The sequence below is a fragment of the Oryzias latipes genome, chromosome 10 (genome assembly GCF_053564925.1).
Source record: "Oryzias latipes strain Hd-rR chromosome 10, Olatipes_Hd-rR_3.1".
Lineage (NCBI taxonomy): Eukaryota > Metazoa > Chordata > Actinopteri > Beloniformes > Adrianichthyidae > Oryzias > Oryzias latipes.
The window spans coordinates 15,580,434-15,598,680 of record NC_136246.1 but is presented as its reverse complement, the minus strand read 5'-3'; the positions used below and the strand labels follow the sequence as shown (position 1 = coordinate 15,598,680).

Genomic DNA, 18,247 nt, shown 5'->3' with positions numbered 1-18,247 from the left:
TTCATTTATCTGCTTTTTTTATTAGTCATTTGCCACAGGAAGCCACAACTTTATTTCATACAATAATTCGTTTAATATATATTTTAAAATCCTGAGAAAATATTAATTTCAAAGAGTATTTGCTTTGCTTTTGGTCATCTTCTGGCCAGTATGATTGTACCAATGAGGCAGTATTGCCAAAGATCAAAGAAGTATCACACTCTCACTATAGCTATAGTCACCAAACAAGTTACAGAGATGCATGCAGAGTGGGAGTATGCCTGTACACATCCATACGGAGTATGCCTGTACACATCCATACTCATGGGGCGGTCGACTGGTGTACTGTGAAGCTTCTTTTAATCAATTATATCCCAGAGTATTTTAGATTGGCTGTAAGGTCCTTAGAAAACCTGCAGTAAAAACGTGTAAAGAGAGATTCCTAAATATGTGTCCAACTTCTAAAAATGACACAGTGAAGGTGTGTTGGGAAAGCAAAGGCGGGTTTTTCTGATTAGATATGCCTGAGAAGAAGTTCCATCATTAGATCTGATTTTTTTTTTTAACTAAACTAGTTTTGGAGATCTCTTTGTCATGTCCATGTCCAATCAAACAGAAAGTGGTGTTTACATCACATCTGACCGATAAAACGGTTTTGACGGAGGCGGATCAGATATGCGTCTGCTGTGATGTGAATTTCACGACGCGGTAGTCACTTCTTGGGTGGCTTTCTTTTGAGACTCAAGGACCTCATGGAGCCAAACACTTTCCTACCCAAGTCTCTCAAGGATCGGGAGCGCTGGAGGGGCATCCGGGGAGGAGGGGAGGGTGAAAAAGATGGGGAGGACAGGGGGGAAAGTGACTGACAGCTGCCCTCAAGGCTCTGAGAGTGGGAGAGGTTAAAGAGACTGGCGGTTGAAGAGAGGCGTTTGTCGTTGCCTTTTGCTCTCAGCAGGTGGACTCCCTCGTCTCTGCGGACCCCCATGCTGCCCTGCCCTAAGTCTAAGGAGGAGACCCAGTGTGCCCGCTTTGTGGCCCCCTCGCTGTGGTTACCCGGTACTAGCAAGCCCTGCGACTCACTCCTGAAAAGAGCCCTTCTAGAAAGCCTGAGACTGGAGCTGCGTCTTTCACCGTCCTCCTTCCCCCTTTTCCTCAACAACATGGGGGAGTTGTCCACTTTAGGTTTCCTGTCTCCTGAAACCTTCATTCTCCGCTGATCTCTCCTCCAGCTTCCAGCTCTGCTCCTCATCATGTTGTAACCGTATTCAGCTCTGTCCATCTCCTCCTTCTCACTCTCTGACTCTTTGCTCCAAAAGCGTCCCTCCAACCCTCTCCAGAGCTTGCTGGGGGACTTTCTGGGCGTCTCTGCAGCGGACCGGATCTTCTCCTCTTCTGCCCAAACAGAGCTGTAGTCCTCTCTCCTGGCGTAGCTGCTTACAGTGGCGGCTCTGACTAGCTTATGGGAGGCGTGCTTTCCTCTGTAAAGTCCCTCTCCCTCCATCCTCACCCACCTGCTGGCACCATCGCCGCCGCCTCCACTTTGCCGAAGCGATCCGCCTCTTGGCTGAATGCCTTTGTGCTCCAGGGGGGACGTTCTGGTGTTGCCGTGCGGCAAGGAGCACTGGAAAGGCGAATCCCGTCGGAAAACGGAGAGGGAGGTGGAACCCAGAAGGGATGGCTTGATAGGTCGAGGAGGCGAGTGAGACCTTGGGATGGGGTGGGAAGCAGGTGAGGAACATGTGGAGGATGGGAGTTCAGATGGAGAGGGGCTGTGGTGGTGCTGGGGTAAGTAATGGGGGGGAGGAAGATGAATTGACTGGTAAGGAAGGATGGGACTGCTGGAATGGGACAGAGGAGGCGTGAGGCTGGCCTGGGACTGCGGGGAGTGGGTGACACTGAGAGACAGCTGGATCGGTCTCTGAGGACTAACTTCAGCGAGTCGGGCATAGTCATGCGGCGAATCTATCTGTGTCGCCAGGCGAGTTTTACTGTGACTCCTCACCTCACCAGCAGAATCTGTTTGGAAACATTCGATATCCAGCTCCACGCCTTGCTCCATGAGTCCAACAACTACTGCCCTGGACAGGCCAGAGAGGCGAGAGATCTCCTCAACCATTGAGGAGTCTTCACTCACCCTGATGCTAGTGCCTGTGTCTGGGATGGAGCTGTTGCGCTGAGACCCCGGGGCGGACGTAGCGTTTGTATCAAACACGGACTGTCCCGGATCAAGTTGTTCACAGCTGCTCCAGTCTAGGGAGCGACAGAAAGCTGAAGATCCAAACCCAGTGTTGGCGCCTGAGCTGGACGGGACTTCCAGGGAACTGCGGTGAGACAGGCTGCCCGGGCAAGTGGAGATTCTGGATCGAGCTCTGAGTGCAGGGGTGGGTGTGGCGGAGGAGAAGGAGGACGTGGTGGAAGTTGGAGAAATATTGTCTCTTAGGGCTCCAGAACTTCCCTTTTTGGAACTGTTTGCTACCCCCAGACTGGAATTTAAACCCGGAGTCAAGTTCAAGTTGAGATTGAGGTGTAGATTGATGTTCAGATCTTCTCCAGTTGCAGAGGGAAGATTGCCCAGGTTGATGGAGTTCCTTGTGGCTTTCTTTCCCGCATTGCTGAGGCTGACTCTGGCTGAGTTCCCCAGCAGCGACTTGTTGGGTGTGAAGCTTCCCCCCTGCAGGGTGGAGGGTGTACTGAGGCCCTCAAAGGCAGACAAGGACTGAGTGGAACCGTGGGTCTTAACAGGTTTACCAAGACCTCCATGCTTGACTGGACAAGCGTTGGCCGCTGAAGTCAGATCAGAGGTAGACGCGGTCACCCAACCGCGGTACTGTCGAACCAGCTGAGAGATGTACTGCTCCAGATGGGTGATGGACGCCTTTGTGGCGGATTGCCGAGCCTGTGTGGGCTCAGCGGCTTCAGTGTTTGACTCTACCTGCTCATCATCCTGACCTCCCTCTGGGCTAGTAGAGGTTGATAGGTCCTGGGAGGTGAAAAGGGGGCTCTGAAGGGCAACAGCATGCAACGGGCTTGGGTAGGAGTACACTTCTTTGGTCCGACGAGACACCAGGTCAGTGCAGTAACGGGGGTCCAGCTTAGTGTTCGGACAACATGATGTGGGTGAAGAGGCGGGGTTGAGAAGCTGGACAATAGAGGAAATGAGGGAGTCACCAAATCCTGAGCAAAAATCTGAGAGAAAGCTCAGACCATCTGCCTCAGGGTCACTGGCAGCTATGGAGAGAGAGGAAAGTGTCAGAATCCAATCTTCAGTCTTCAGCCGGTCTGTGGTCATTTTTTGTTTGACTATTAAGGAGGAATTTCTAAATGCTCCTCTTAGCCTTGCCCCTTTGCTTGCACTTGCTTGTAAAATGATTTCTTTGTTCTCTAAAAACAGGAGGTTTTGGTGTAGAAAAGTGTTTGTCTTATCAAGAAGGGGAATTTCATCAACCATTCACTCGTTTTCTGACAAGAGAGGTTGATTCACTTCAGCATTAAAAAGCTATTGATAGAATTGAAGTAGTTTTGGAGTGTTGCCTAAATTCCTTTTTCATTACTCCTTCTTTTAGGACTAAACAAATGTTTCAGTAAAGGGTGAAGGCCAAGAGGAGGAACTAAGATTCCACCTTTCCAAAAGAAATGGTGGTTTCACAGACCTGCTTGAAGCAAAGTTTGATGAAAAATCTATTTTGGTTTATACTTCGCTACATTTTTCATCTGTCCGCAGGCATAAAAATTTTGGTGATGATGATGTTTATAGTTTTAAAGTCCCACTCCGATCATCTTTTGATCTATTGTTAAAGTCTTCTCAGTGGTCCTTTAACTAGGATATTTGTTGTTTTTAGTCAAATAAAACCTACTTCTTTCTAGTACACAGTTTCTGCAAAGCGGCAGGAGTTCATTGGAAATTTGTCTCTGAGTTGTGGCCGGGAGTAATCCGGCCCCCGCTTCCCATCACGCATCTGTTTGCACGCTCTCCCTGCTGATTGTAAGTTCTACGTCACAATGACAAGCTCGAATAAAAAAATACTCTGAAATGCTATTTGAAGCTTCGTTTTCTTTATATTGTGTCACAGAAAATGCCAAATGTTAATAACACATGATTTCCATCAGAGTGGGTCTTTAAAAGAATTTCAATTATCTACTTCGAGAATCTTCTCTGAACTAAATATTCTTAAAAATTTACACATGAAATGAGAGGACATTTGGTTGATTTGCACCTGACACTGGAGTCCCTCCAGGTGGTTGGGGGTCCTCGTGGCTGTTGTCTGGAACAGACTGGTGCAGTAGCGTCGCATCCTCTGACCACAGGATGTCAGTGTTGTTCGCCGCTTCAGGAGCCTGCTCCCACAGCTTCAGAGGTTTGCCAGGCGCTGGCCCCGCTCCATGGGCCGCATCGCTGGACACCGAGTAGCTGGAGTCTGACAGGGAGCTGCCACTCACCGAATAGAACCCTTTAAGAAAAAGAAAGGTAGTCTGAATGCAACAAACAACCAGCACGGTGAATCAGAGGCAGCTGGAGAGGTTTTAGAGGCTGCTGCATGGGAAGAATTGATGTTGGGTGTCTACGTGAATGAATGGGCAGTAAAAAGAAGACAAACAGAGATGAGGCATCGCCTACAGAAACTCAAACTTCAGAAACATTCTTACGAAAGATACATGTCCTAATTCTGCGAGTTCAGACAAATAAACTGGACATGGAAGAAGCCATGTCCTTTGTGCCATCAGCTGTAGGGTTTGTGTGTATTTAACTATGTCTGTACTTACATTTACATCATTTACTTTTACACATTTCATTTTTGTTCCAGAAAAAGTTCAAACTCCTGCACAGAGGACTGCTTTGATCACATGCTCCAAGAGTGAAGCTGCAGTTTATTGATTATATTGATCTTAATCTGTAACTAATCCTGTTTGTTACATTTGAGAAATCTTAGAGCTGCTGTGTAGCCCATACATATGAAAATGTAGACTTCCGTCATGAGCTGAAGTATGGGATTTGATGCTTTTTATGTGCAGCAAAAAGAGGAAAGATAGAGAATATTGCCCATATTGGGCAAGAATTCATGACAGGGCAGAAAATAAATGAGCCAGGGTCATGTCATACAGAGTGCAGGTAAATAAAGGAAAAGATTTGGGTTAATGTTTAATGAAGAATATCTTTAGGTTAGGGTGCAGTCATTTAGGAAGGTGTTGGTGGCTTTACAAGTCACACAGGTTATCAGCGGAGCACGTTCCGTGAGGCGTGTTTACCTGAACTCGGCCGAGAGTCGCAGTCCAAGTGGAGCAAACCAGCCGCGTCCGGGGTTGGAGGGGAGAGCAGGTCGGACGGGGCGTCCCAGGACAGAGCCGACCACCGAGAATTACTGACTTTCACAGAGGAGCCGTGGGCTGTTGCCTCCTCTGGGTCCTCTGAGGAGCTCAGACAGGGCGACGGGGAGGCAGCCTGAAGGGAAAAGAAAAACAGAACACAATCTAAAAAACTTGGTAAGGTCATTGACAGGTGAGCATCTTCAGATAGACACATCTTCAGTGAGGAATTAATGAGTTTCCTGTAAAACCTTTTATTTTTAATCCATGAACATGCCAGATCTTTCTCTCAGTTACAAGAACAGCTTTTGCCTTTCAAAAGATTTTTTTACAGATACTTACAAATTAGAAACTTTATGACAAATCATCCACAAAAAGAAAGAAACAAAACTCCTAACTGCATTAAGCAGTTTTTTTGTATCACTATTAGAAAAACATATTCCAGCTCAAAATCTTACTTCCCAGTCATATTTAAAGTCCCATTCCGATCATCTTTTTTTGTTGATCATCTTCTATTTTTAATTATTATTCACAGTGAATAAGCTTCCTCCATCTCACCCTTTCTTCTGCATCCTCTACTCTATAACCAGCCATCTTTATGTCTTTGTCATTAAAGGCATCCAATGTGAGAATCTCTGTCAAACCAAGTTGATTCGCCGTGGCGACCCCTGAAGGAATATGCCAAAGGATAATCAACAACATGCAGTTTTTAGCCAAAATCAAGAAACGTGTTATTTTCTGGGAGATGGTTTCTGCAGAGTGGCAGGAGTTCATTAGAAATTCACCTCTGACATGTGGGAGGGACTGTTGGTGCAGAAGTGAGCCTGCACTCATTTCCTATCATCTCTTTGTGTACACTCTCTCCAGCTAGCTTACAGTCTCTCACACCCCCCAACATAACGTGAAAATGGCAAGGAAAACAAGGACGGATGTATTTGTCTTTTTTAAATGGCATCTTTTTGTCTACTCCTGATTCGTGATTTGAATAAAAAAATTATCAGAAATGCAACTTTAACCTTAATTTTCTTTATAAATGTCCAACATCATCAGAAAAAATGCCACAAGAAAAACAGACAAAACACGGATTTAATGACAGTCTCACAATCTGGAGTAACTATCACCACATTAGTAAAGTGCCTCCATTCCCCAGATTAGTTATGGTTTAGCAGCCCCCCCCAAATCCCCTTACCCATTCCACCAGGACAGCAGCCCTGCATTAGTCTGATCAAGCCCTGACAACAGAAAGACTGTGAGCTGCGCTGATCAATCCCCTTGTTATTGAGGAAACAATGCAGGTAGTGACTCACTGCCGGGCTGACAGGAGAGGAGGGGGATCCAGAGGAGAATGGGAGAGGACAGATGACGTAACAAAGAGCAGCCGGAGACGGCAGAAGGGAAGAGGGGGATGGAGTGAGCAGCAAAAAAGGGGAAAGTGGCTCAAATCAGTTCAATTTACACACCCACCCACCAACTCCCACTTTGCTCTCAGCCCGGTGAGAACCTGTCCCGTTTCATTTTTCTGTTGGTCTACAGTGAGTGGGTGACCAGAACGAGGATGGACGCAAAAAAGAGAAGCAGTGAGTCACACAGTGAAAGGAGGGTGAGCTGGGGAGGGAATGAGCGGTTGCCGGGTGAGAGAGAAGGGCATCTTGAAGGACCCCCACCTCTCCCACGCTCCTCTCGACAAATACCCCCCCCCCTCCAACACCCACCCAATTCTACAACATCCTTTAAGCCTGCTGCCTTCTCCTCTCCATAGCTACTAGAACTCTCCAACTCTCGCTCGGTTCTCCTCCCACACAGACTCACAATACGCAGAAACGTTCAACCTCGTCTGAACACTCAGTCTGTACCATGAAGTTCTGAAATAAGCTGACTGAGTGCACAAGCGTGCACACACCACGCACGCCACCTCAGAGAATATACAGGGAGAGCATGATCAGATCATAGAGATGAGGGTGGAAGTCTGCACAGTAATATGATCCTCCTTCATGCAAACCCCCCCCCAGGAGCAATGTGCAGGAAATGTACGGGTCGATTGGATAATGATGCTGCTGCAGCTGCACACGCAGCACACCTCCTCTTAATCCCTACATGATGTCACCGCGAGACAGATCCAGGAGGTCGCTGCATGGATGGAAGCATCTTTCCACCTTAACACTGCCTGGTGTTCATTGTTCCATGCATAACTAATGTGCCACTGAGATGTACATAGCCCACGCCGTGCATCTCCAGCTTTTCTACAACCTTCAGGATGAACTTTTGTAGAAGAAAGAGTCAACATGACAGACCGTTTCTGGGAGCTCAGAGACCTCCAGGGGCAGAACAGGAGGCCTTTTCCTCTCCAAAAGTCTGGATAATGACCCTGGATGTAAGGTGATGCTTTCCAGGGCTGCTTTAAAGACAAACAACCTTCTGTAGAGGCGCACACACTGCTCATTACCTCAACCTTATGGCTGCTTTGTTAGGTCGAACTGCTTTCTTCATTTTTTGGAACTTTTTTGAGGATAAACTTTTTTTATTTGCTTTAATTTTTTTTACTCAAAAAGCACCAAATTTAGAAAGTTTTGAAAAGTATTTTAACTCGATGTTACTTTACTTTTATTGAAGTTATTCTGTAATTTTCCAATGTTGTTGTTTTATATTATTCATCTTGCTTTTTTAACCTCTTGAGGTTTGGATTTATTTTCAGCTATGACAAAGAAAAATCACTCATGTTTTTGCTTTCCAGTAGATGCTAAATGAAGGTCATTTTTGAGCTGAAGTAGTTAGCTACATATTTGCATCAATAAGCATCAAGGGGTTAATTGTTGTTGTGATCTTCATTTTTGCATTGAGTGATTACTTTATGTGATTTGCACTTCAAGGCCACCAAACAGAAGACTCTAAAAAGACTGAGATTTTTTCTAGGATGGAGAAAGAAACAAATGGAGAGTTAATAAATTTGCTGTTTAGTCCAAACCAAGGTCTGTTGGTGAACGTGTGCTTCAAAAAGGCCAGATATTCAAATGCAATTTAAAATATTTTTGTTAAATAATAACAGTGATGTTCTGGAAATATAAAAAAAAGCGTGAAAGTCAATATTTTAACCTTCAGTCTCCCTCCCTGAGAAAAAGTCCCAATTTGAATTTATAATATAGAGATAATTAGGTGAATGTTAGTCTACAACTTTCTTCAAGAAGTGAGTTTAAACATTTGCAGAGAATGTTTAGCCATTTTTTTTTCCTGGTTCTTTCCTGTATATGAATTGGGGTTAAATGTGTGGAAACATCAGCGGTGGGTCTCCTCTTTTTTGTTGTTGTTTCTAAAAGGCTGGCCCGGCCGGCTCCACTCCAGCATCGGCTCCCTTCAGAGGTGAGAATGAGCAATGCTCAGCCTCCCCGCAGGACTTCTCAGCGCCTCGGGAGGAACTGCTGAGATGTTGGCTTGTGGGCGGTGAGGAAGAGCAGCACATAAGGAGGCGCGTTTCCATGCAGATGCCCTCTCCCAAATTGGACAGTAATTTTTGTCCTTGCACTGAGGAAAACGGAGGCGGTCTCTGCTTTGTTCTGCAGTCCAGAGGAGCTCATATAAATATTATGTAACAGTGTATTATTCTCTAGTCATGCAACTGCCCTTTTTTGTGGTTGGCTTTCCCATTTATTTTAGTCTAAAGCAAAGGACTGCAACCTGAGGCTCCAGATCCACATGCAGCTCTGTCATCCCTTCATTGTGGCTCTTTGAAGAAAAATGTGAACTTCAATAAATAATAGGTTTACAGTTTTGGGTAATAAAGTTTTTTTTTTTTTTTTACTTCTGTGGTGGTTGATATTTAGAATGATCTTAAATTATTCTGACCACATATTCTTATCTGTTGTTGCACATCAGTGTGTCTAGTTGCTGTTCTGAGGCAACATTTTTTAAAGTATATCATTTTGCGTTGTAAAATGAAATATTTCACCAGTGTTGTCATAGTAAAAGGAAGACGCACCAAAGTCATAATGATAAAGAAATCCATGTTTGATTTTCTTGCATTTTTAATGCAAGTAAATCTGCTGCAGCATGAGGTTCTGCTTTGACACAAGGTGGATGTGCTGACGTCAAAATTAAATAAAATTTTTACAAACAGAAAAATATAACACTGGTGTAATTCAAATATTTTCCCTACATATTTAAGAAATGAATGATTTAATGGTCACAAAACATAAATAACGTGTATTTTTCTCAACAATACAGGGGAATTTGATCAGTGGGAAACTGAACCAAATTTACAAAAATCAAGCTTGTTTTGGAGACACTCCTATAGTATGATGAAAGAAGAAAAAGCTATGAAACACTTTCTTCATGTTTGTGTTCTTACAGTGGAACTTCGTCGTTTTAAATAGTTAATGATCAACTTGGTGAGATTTTTTAATGACCTCTTCAGATGGGTTGCAATCATTTTTAGATGTTGTCTTCCACCCAAGAACCCCCCAAAATCCTTCCTTCATATTTCAAATGAAACAAAGAGTTTCCACTAAAATCGGTTCCTGCTTTTTGAACATTTCTTTTTATCTTGATGTTTAAGCTTCAGATTTGTTTTTTCAATAAACTCGTTTCATTATATTGAGGGACTGCTTGGAGGCACCATGGAGACCTCCTGAATGCAAACTGTGATGACCTTGATGACGGTGAAGCTGAAGGGATACAGAAACTTTTAAACTTATGCATTGTTGCCTTCATACCTGGTTTGATCTGAACAGTGATGCCCTCACAGTAGTTTGTTTCCGGTTGCCTGATCTAAATGACATTAACTTTGTGTGACCGCAGCTGAATATAATGACCGTGCCTGCATGCTTGGATGCTCTTTGGCACCATCTCCACCGGCTCTCTGTGCAGCTCCGCGCCACCAGGCAGGGATCAGATCTGCCTGCAGGCCCGCAGAGGGACTGTCTTGTTGGCCATCAACCCGCATTCATGTTTAATCGTGTCGTCATGGAGAGATCCGGGCCGCGCGCTCACTGACCTGTTGCCCGGGGGATGCCGCTGATTCCCCCGCGGGGCCATGCACGCGAGTCGGAGCGGGACTCTCTGGGACTCCGCTCCCTTCCTCCTCCTCCTCCTCCTTTTCCTCCTCCGCGCGCGGCTCCTCTCTGTCTGCCAGCGCGGCGTCCACCATCGCCAGGTGTTTGCACCTGAGCACCTCCAGCTCCAGCACCCCGGCCAGCGTCGCCCTGAGGCGCTCCGCGATGCGCACGCGTTCGGTGCCGGACCAGAGCGAGTTCACGCAGCTGCGGCGGGCGGCCATGGCGCAGCGTCAGGATCCCAGCGCGGATGAATGAAGGTGGATGGGGGGACTAGGGTCCCGCGCCGGGTGGAGCGACGCAGCGCAACATCGCAGCCAAATGACTAAAGCCGAGAAATCTGCCCGTTAGCGCCGCGCAGCCGCAGCGCGCAAAGCGGCGGGAGGAGGAAACCTCAAGACGGCCAGCGCTCGTCCATGGTCCGCTCCTCCGTCGGAACCTCTGAAGTCCGGACTGTCCGTCCTCCAAGCCGCCACACAAAGCACGCACTGGCAGGGGGCTATAACGTTACATGTGGGTGCAGGGACCAAAGGGGGGAGCCACTGCCGAGAGCCGCGCGCTGATTGGATGGACAAGTTTTTTCGAACAAGGGCATGACCATGCCCCTCACCACCACCACCCGCCCTCCACCCCCGACTGTCCAACTTCAATGTGCAACATACCAGAGGACCGACACCGGACCAGTGACCCCTGCTGCTCCGCTGCTGCACCGTCCCTGTAGGCTGTTCACTTCAGCTGACGGACCTTTGCTTAAATCAAAGTATTGAAGCTAATAAAAAAATGGATAGAGGGTGTTTCCTCGGGGTTTGAGGCAATGATTTAGTAAAATGAGATTATTAGAAGTACGATATGTTCTGGATTTTTCTCCTCCTGCTGTAAACATTTGATACGTATAATCTGTTTGCTCATATTTGTTTGTAACCCTTTTTGACATAAATGGACTAAATACCATCCATCCATCCATCTACCTAAAGACCCACTCCAATGAAAATCTGTTCTTGGTGTCTTTATCATGTTATTGTGGCATTTTTCTCATGATGAAGGACACTTATAAAGAAAATTAAGCTTCTTAATTTAAACTGTCATAAATCAGGAGCACAAATCCCATTGGAAAAAGCTTGTAGCTGTGACAAGAAGCTACATTCACAAACATTCACTACAATGTATTTCTTTACACAATTCAAGATGAATCAGAAGCAGACAAAAACTCTTGTTGTTACATACAAAGTACAATGGGTAGGCCACAAACTCCCTGCTTTGCTTTATTCGGATGCATCCACTGCTAAACATCTTTGTTTTCCTGGCTCAAAACTCTACTTCCAATATTACTCACCATTTGTGTTGCATCAGTAATGTTAAGTTTAGGGTGTTAGGGGCTGTCAGCTAGAGGGGGAGAGTGTAAACAGATGGGTGACGGGATGTGGAGGCAAGCTTATTCCGTGCCCACCGTCCTGCCTTCAACTACTGCCGCTCTGCAGAAACTGTTCCAGAAATGATACAGGTTTATTTTGTTTTTTTGGCTAAAAATGGCATAATCATATTTAAAAGACCACACTTTTACAACAAATAAAAAGATGACCCATTGGTGGGACTTCAACTTTTGTTGGGGTAATAAGTCTTTTCCAGCTACTGTTGGAATTCTATAGATTCCAGGGAAAAATACAATTAAGACAAGCTTTAACAAGTTGTCATGGATGAACATTTGTGAAAATCCTGTAACTAATTAATAAAATTAATACAGTTGTATGAAAAATCTTATACCTTGGGAACCCTACATCAAAAAAGCCAAGCTGACTTGTTTTGTTTTGTTTGCTTGGAGAGAAAAAAACATTTCCAAAAAGATGGATCATCATTGGACAAATCTGGTTTGATAATCTAGGGGATTAAAAATCTACAATCTCAGATGTTAGAATAAATTCAGGGAAGTTGATCAGCAGGATTTTGTTCTGTTAAAAATGAACCTGGAAGCCTTTCAAAAAGCCGTAGATGCATTTCATAGAAGTGTGTCGTTTGCATAATTTCATCTTTTCATTGTTTTTATTTTAAAACGATCTTTTGGACATTTTAATAGATGTACGTTTAATTATGTCACATGTTCCTCTGAACTTCAATTAATCTTGAAAATGAAGATTTTTTTCAGAAGTTTCAGTGGGGAGGGGGGATCACTTACGAGAATTTACATAAAACAGGACTGAGCTCCTTATTTCAACCAGCAGAGGGCGGTATAGGATTGAGCGGTTCAATCGCAACATCATCAGATCCAGCTGATTTATGATCCCTTAAAAAACACACATAAACGGTCAGATCCAAATCTGTGGAAAGAAAGACAAAGAATATAAATAATTAGTTCAAAAAATATAAACAATCGTCTTCATTTTTCAAAACACTCTCCATTCCAGGACTTTTCTGTCATGTTCCTCTGCTTGAAATGAGCAGGATTACCATGTTTGGAGCTTAAAGTGTCTCAATTACATTCTGCAAGTAATTAATGGACTCATAAAACAGATTCCAATCAAAATGATTTGAGGTTGCTTCACCCTTTTTGTGAAGTTTTCTAAACTGGCTCAATAACCATTAGTTCTTCTTGATCAAAAATAATTCCAAACTTTAAGACCTTTGAATAAAGTTGAAATAAAAACTAGTACAAACAAAGCTGTCGTGTTTTTTCTTCTAAGACAAAAGAATTACTTTTTCATGATCAGATTTAATCAGATTTAGATATATGGTTTCTTTCTAATAGAATTAATTGATATGTAAAAACGAAATTTTCTACAAATTAATTTGTTTTTTTGTTCAATATCTCATGTCCTACATATTTTAATTGTCTCAAAAATGCAAAAAAGAAGAGAATTTTCAAAGTACTTTTTAAAAACAGCAGTCGTTGCAGACAAAAATACTTGTATTACGTTTTTTGTAAAATCTGCTTTCATTAAAAGATAATAACTTAGCTTTTTTTCTGTTGAATTATTACAACTAAAATGTAATAATGTAAATGTAGAAGAATGGTGTCTACTTACCAGAGAGGTCAAAGGTCAGAGTGGATTTGCTTTAGGTTAGGGATGGTAGAGATTTTTAACTTTAGGATTCTTGCTCCGTGGTGCTCCCCATGCTGGTAGGGCCTTTGTGTACGTGACAGCGGCGTCATTGTCACAAGCAGATGTGAGAATGCTCAGTTACACAAGCACCGACTGCTAATCTGGTTCCAACCAGAAGAATGCATACGCTGGGCCCCGCATCCACACGAGTGAGGAGCGACACATTCAGACTCCTCCCAGCTGAGTCTCAATAAAAATCAGGCGGTCACAGCCCTTCGGTGGGGTTTGCCTTCCATCCACCTGCAGGGACTTCACCCACTGCCTCGTCAGGCTCTCCTCCACTCCCATTCGTCTTTTAACCTGAACGAGCAAATATGGCTCCTTTTGAGAAATCCATGGAAATGATGACCTTCAAGCAGAGGAAATGCCTCGGTGAGAACCTCTCGTCTCGTTGGCGACAACCATCACATCAAGCTTTGATTTGAGTCTATGACATAATCTTCTTCATTTGTTTTCAGCAACAAGGAAAAATGAAGTATGCAGCATCCGGTCTAAATTCCCAAATAAGTTACCCGTGAGTTTTGTAATCACACTTTAAGAAATCATATTTTTATTTTAAAATGATTTTTCTTAGGGTTGATGTGTTTTTGTGCTTAGGTGATTGTCGAGCGGTATATCCGGGAGAAGACTCTACCCCTGCTGGACAAAACAAAGTTTTTGGTTCCTTTTGAGCTCACGCTGGGTCAGTTCCTCTGCTTGCTCAGGTAAACGTCACTGCACATGTGTCGCTCCCGTCTTAAGCAGCACATTCACTCCCTTTAAATTTTAATCAATCCACGCCTTTTCCTTCAGGAATAAAATTGAGCTGGACTCTTCCCAGTCTTTGTTCCTCCTGGTGGCAGACAAAACCATGTCCTGCATGTCATCCAGTATGGGGGACGTGTATTCTCGATACAGAGATGCTGACGGCTTCCTCTACATCACGTACGCATCGCAGGAGATGTTTGGAGCTCCTCAGCCAGCAGCCAGGCCGCCCTGCTGATTTAGACACTGTGAACATGAACTGAATCCTGGCCACACGTGGCTGCACTCAAGATGGAGAAAAAAACGAACAACATGAGCCAAAAGAGAAGTTTTTTTTCCAGCTTTGTTGCTTCCATAAGGCTCCTTCTCTTGTTGCAGCTAACACTGTCTGGACTTTCAAATCCCAAAATGAGTGAGGACAAGTTTGCACCGATGGAGGGTTTTACTTTTAACTGATTTGTTGTTTGATTGAAATTGTTGTTGGATTTTTTTTAAATCAACACCGTCCACAATTTTGAAAATTTTACAAACCGCAAACATTTCAGTCACACTTTAAATTTTATTTGTTTTCAGACCTAAATTCTCAGGATATCAATGTATTTTTTCCATTTAAGCACTTTTTCCCCCACTTTCACTACATGAACAGTTTGAACTTTTTTGCACAAACTCTTGTTTACAGAAAACTGCTTTGGTGCTTTCTGTGTTAAAGATGCCAACAAATAAAGTTCTCACTTTTTCTTATAATTTTTTCTCTACTTTCTGTGACTTTTACTCATGTTCTCACCAAATACTGAGCGCTGAATCAAATCAAATTTGGAAAAATCTTGACAAAAAAATTCTCCTTAAACTCACAGTCACACTAAAAGAATCCAAATATTTTATTTTTCCATTTGGAATTGATTTATTTCAAGCACTCAAATAAAAAAATACCAAAGATAACAAAAAAGAGATACATCTAAAGACATATATATCAAACTTAGGATGATTAGTCATGATTTGATTGGAAAAGAATTATGAATAAAAAAGATATCCATATGGACTTACACATGTTAAAGATGCCATTACTCTAAATCCTAAATAGACAAATTTACACTTATACATACAATACACGACATATTGAATCTATTGAATGTGACGTTAGTCAGAAACAGTTTACTTTTTGCTTGAAAAGGGGGGAGAAGATGTGAATTTATATAATCCCAACATTATTATTACATAATTAATACATAATTATTACATAATTCATAACTTCTATTAAATACATTGCATCATTATTTTAAAAATAATTATATGCATGTATATATGTATGTATACATGTGTGTATGTATGTATGTATGTATGTATGTATATATCTATATATATATAGATATATATATATTTCATGAACATGAAAATTGTAGATTCACACTGAAAGCATCAAAACTATGAATGAACACGTGTAATTATACACATAACAAAAAAGTGTGAAACAAATGAAAAATCTCATTTTCTAGGTTCTTCATAGTAGCCACCTTTTGCTTTGATTACTACTTTGCAAACTCTTGGCATTCTCTTGATGAGCTTCTAGAAGTAGTCACCTGAAATGTTCTTCCAGCAGTCTTGAAGGAGTTCCCAGAGATGCTTAGCCCTTGTTGGCCCTTTTGACTTCACTCTGCGGTCCAGCTCACCCCAAACCATCTCCATTGGGTTCAGGTTCAGTGACAGTGGAGGCCAGGTCATCTGGCGCAGCACCCCATCACTGGAGGTGTGTTTGGGGTTATGCCCCGGCAATAGCATGCCGCTGCAAGATGCTGTGGTAGCCATGCTGGTTCAGTATGCCTTCAATTTTGAATAAATCCCCAACAGTGTCACCAGCAAAGCACCCCCACACCATCACACCTCCTCCTCCATGCTTCACGGTGGGAACCAGGCATTTAGAGTCCATCCATTCACCTTTTCTGCGTCGCACATAGACACAGTGGTTGGAACCAAAAATCTCAAATTTGGACTCATCAGACCAAACACAGATTTCCACTGGTCTAATGTCCATTCTTTGTGTTCTTTAGCCCAAACAAGTCTCTGCTGCTTGCTGCCTTTCTTTAGCAGTGGTTTCCTGGCAGATATTCTACCATGAAGGCCTGATTCCCACAGTCTCCTTTTAACAATTGTTGTAGAGATGTGTCTGCTGCTAGAACTCTGTGTGCCATTGACCTGCTCTCTAATCTGAGATGCTGTTAACCTGTGATTTCTGAGGCTGGGGACTCGGATGAACTTATCCTCTGCAGCAGAGGTGACTCTTGGTCTTCCTTTCCTGGGGCGGTCCGCATGTGAGCCAGTTTCTTTGTAGCGCTTGATGGTTTTGTGACTGCACTTGAGGACACTTTCAAAGTTTTCCCAATTTTTCGGACTGACTGACCTTCATTGCTTAAAGTCACTCGTTTTTCTGTACTTAGCTGCTTTTTTCTTTCCATAATACAAATTCTAACAGTCTTTACAGTAAGACTATCTGCTGTGTATCCACCTGACTTCTGCACAACACAACTGATGGTCCCAACCCCATTTATAAGGCGAGAAATCACACTTATTAAACCTGCCAGGGCACACCTGTGAAGTGAAAAACATTTCAGGTGACTACATCTTGAAGCTCATCAAGAGAATGCCAAGAGTGTGCAAAGCAGTAATCAAAGCAAAAGGTGGCTTTCTTTAAAGAACCCACAATATGACATATTTTCAGTTGTTTCTCACTTTTTTGTTATGTAACCCTTGTGCCATCCTAGGCACTTTAACATTGGGAGTTGGGTCATCTAGACCCACTAGACAGTGCTCTGAACCTTTTTTCTTCAATGATTTGTGATCTTCACTGGTGTCCATGGATTACATGAAATCTTTCCACCTTTATCCACCTTTGTCATTGTAGGAATAACACGTCAATGTAAGGGTGGGGTCATCTAAGATAGCACAAGGGGTATTCAAATCCACATGTGGTAAATCATAGTTTTGATGCCTTTAGTGTGAATCTACAATTTTCATAGTCATGAAAATAAAGAAAATTCTTTGAATGAGAAAGTGTGTCCAAACTTTTGGTCTGTACTGTATATCTATGTATCAATTACAGGTCACAGGTCAATTGACATCAGGTCAATAGTGCTTTAAAAAATTATCACAATACTTTCAGAAAGTACTATTACTTCTTTCATTTCCAGTATCAAAACAGAGTGGTTAAATCATGACTTTGTTTACAGAAAAGTCGTATCAGTTGTTTAATGTGATCAAAATGATTAACTACGATGTTATGTCTTGTGGGTAAAAATGAAGTCAAACATTATAATAGTAATTTCTCTTTGTTAGGTGAATAATCCTGTACGTATATAAAATTAGTGCAACACCATAGGAACTTTGTCTTTATTTTGAAGATTTGACATCAGTTCATGACTTTCTAAAATTATATAATGTATCAGAGATTTTGTTCTTGATCAAACTGTCATCGTTAAACATGTTTTTTTTATACTCCATAGAATAGTTATCAGATCTGGATCTTTCCAGTCTCTTCCATAAGACTTGTTCTAACACATAGAAGTGTTTCATTCCTCACCTGCTTCTTAGAAGAAACACTCCCACCTCATGATGGTGTTTAATGAGCTCGACCTAGTTAACTCTCTGCTGGGGTCAGTGTGTCAGGGAGAGCATGTGAGTGACCACATGAGGCGAGGCGCTGGGGTTAAGTGACAAAAACAGAGAGGAGAAGCTGCTCTCCACAAACACTGGAGGACAAGGAAGGAAAAGGGGAAGAGGTGAACGGAGCATAGTGACGTCTCTGGGAGGGAAAAGGAAAAGGGAAGCGGTGTGAGGCCGAGATATACAGCAGCAGTCCTGCAACCAGAGATGTGGAGGGGTGCCGTCGCTCCCCTCATGCCTCTGTGGGCATTCCAGCAGCTCTCTGTGAACGCTCTGACATTAGTGAGCTGCAGGAACATGGAGCTGCTGCCAGCAGCAAATGATCTGTAAAGAGATCAACGCAAACATCTGCAACTGCAGATCTCTGGAGCAGTTCAGAAGAGCCAGATCATACATCTCCTGCCTTGCAGGTTTGACTGTTTGTGTTTGAAT

The 18,247-nt window shown here is 43.2% G+C and overlaps 3 protein-coding genes and 1 long non-coding RNA gene across 4 annotated transcripts in view; 3 read left to right on the top strand and 1 right to left on the bottom strand.

The window, feature by feature from the left end:
• si:ch211-168f7.5 (uncharacterized) lies at positions 1-11,899 on the bottom strand. Its single transcript, XM_011480029.4, has 4 exons — positions 10,265-11,899; positions 5,224-5,416; positions 4,194-4,427; positions 1-3,207 (listed from the first exon to the last, which is right to left on the bottom strand). Exons 1-4 carry the CDS (start codon positions 10,544-10,546, stop codon positions 692-694), a joined length of 3,225 nt encoding a protein of 1,074 aa, XP_011478331.1. The 5' UTR covers positions 10,547-11,899; the 3' UTR covers positions 1-691.
• LOC144994865 (uncharacterized) lies at positions 5,321-6,289 on the top strand. The gene is made up of 2 exons (XR_013658537.1): positions 5,321-5,457; positions 5,897-6,289. It is a non-coding gene; the product is annotated as an uncharacterized LOC144994865 (long non-coding RNA).
• ubxn1 (UBX domain protein 1) overlaps positions 7,465-18,247 on the top strand; it is a 38,577-nt gene continuing 27,794 nt past the window's right edge. Inside the window, exon 1 of the mRNA XM_078954088.1 lies at positions 7,465-7,476. The gene's annotated coding sequence lies outside the window, so the exon portion shown is untranslated. The remainder of the gene's footprint in view (positions 7,477-18,247) is intronic.
• map1lc3cl (microtubule-associated protein 1 light chain 3 gamma, like) lies at positions 13,626-14,905 on the top strand. The gene is made up of 4 exons (XM_004073165.5): positions 13,626-13,789; positions 13,876-13,931; positions 14,015-14,121; positions 14,210-14,905. Exons 1-4 carry the CDS (start codon positions 13,732-13,734, stop codon positions 14,397-14,399), a joined length of 411 nt encoding a protein of 136 aa, XP_004073213.1. The 5' UTR covers positions 13,626-13,731; the 3' UTR covers positions 14,400-14,905.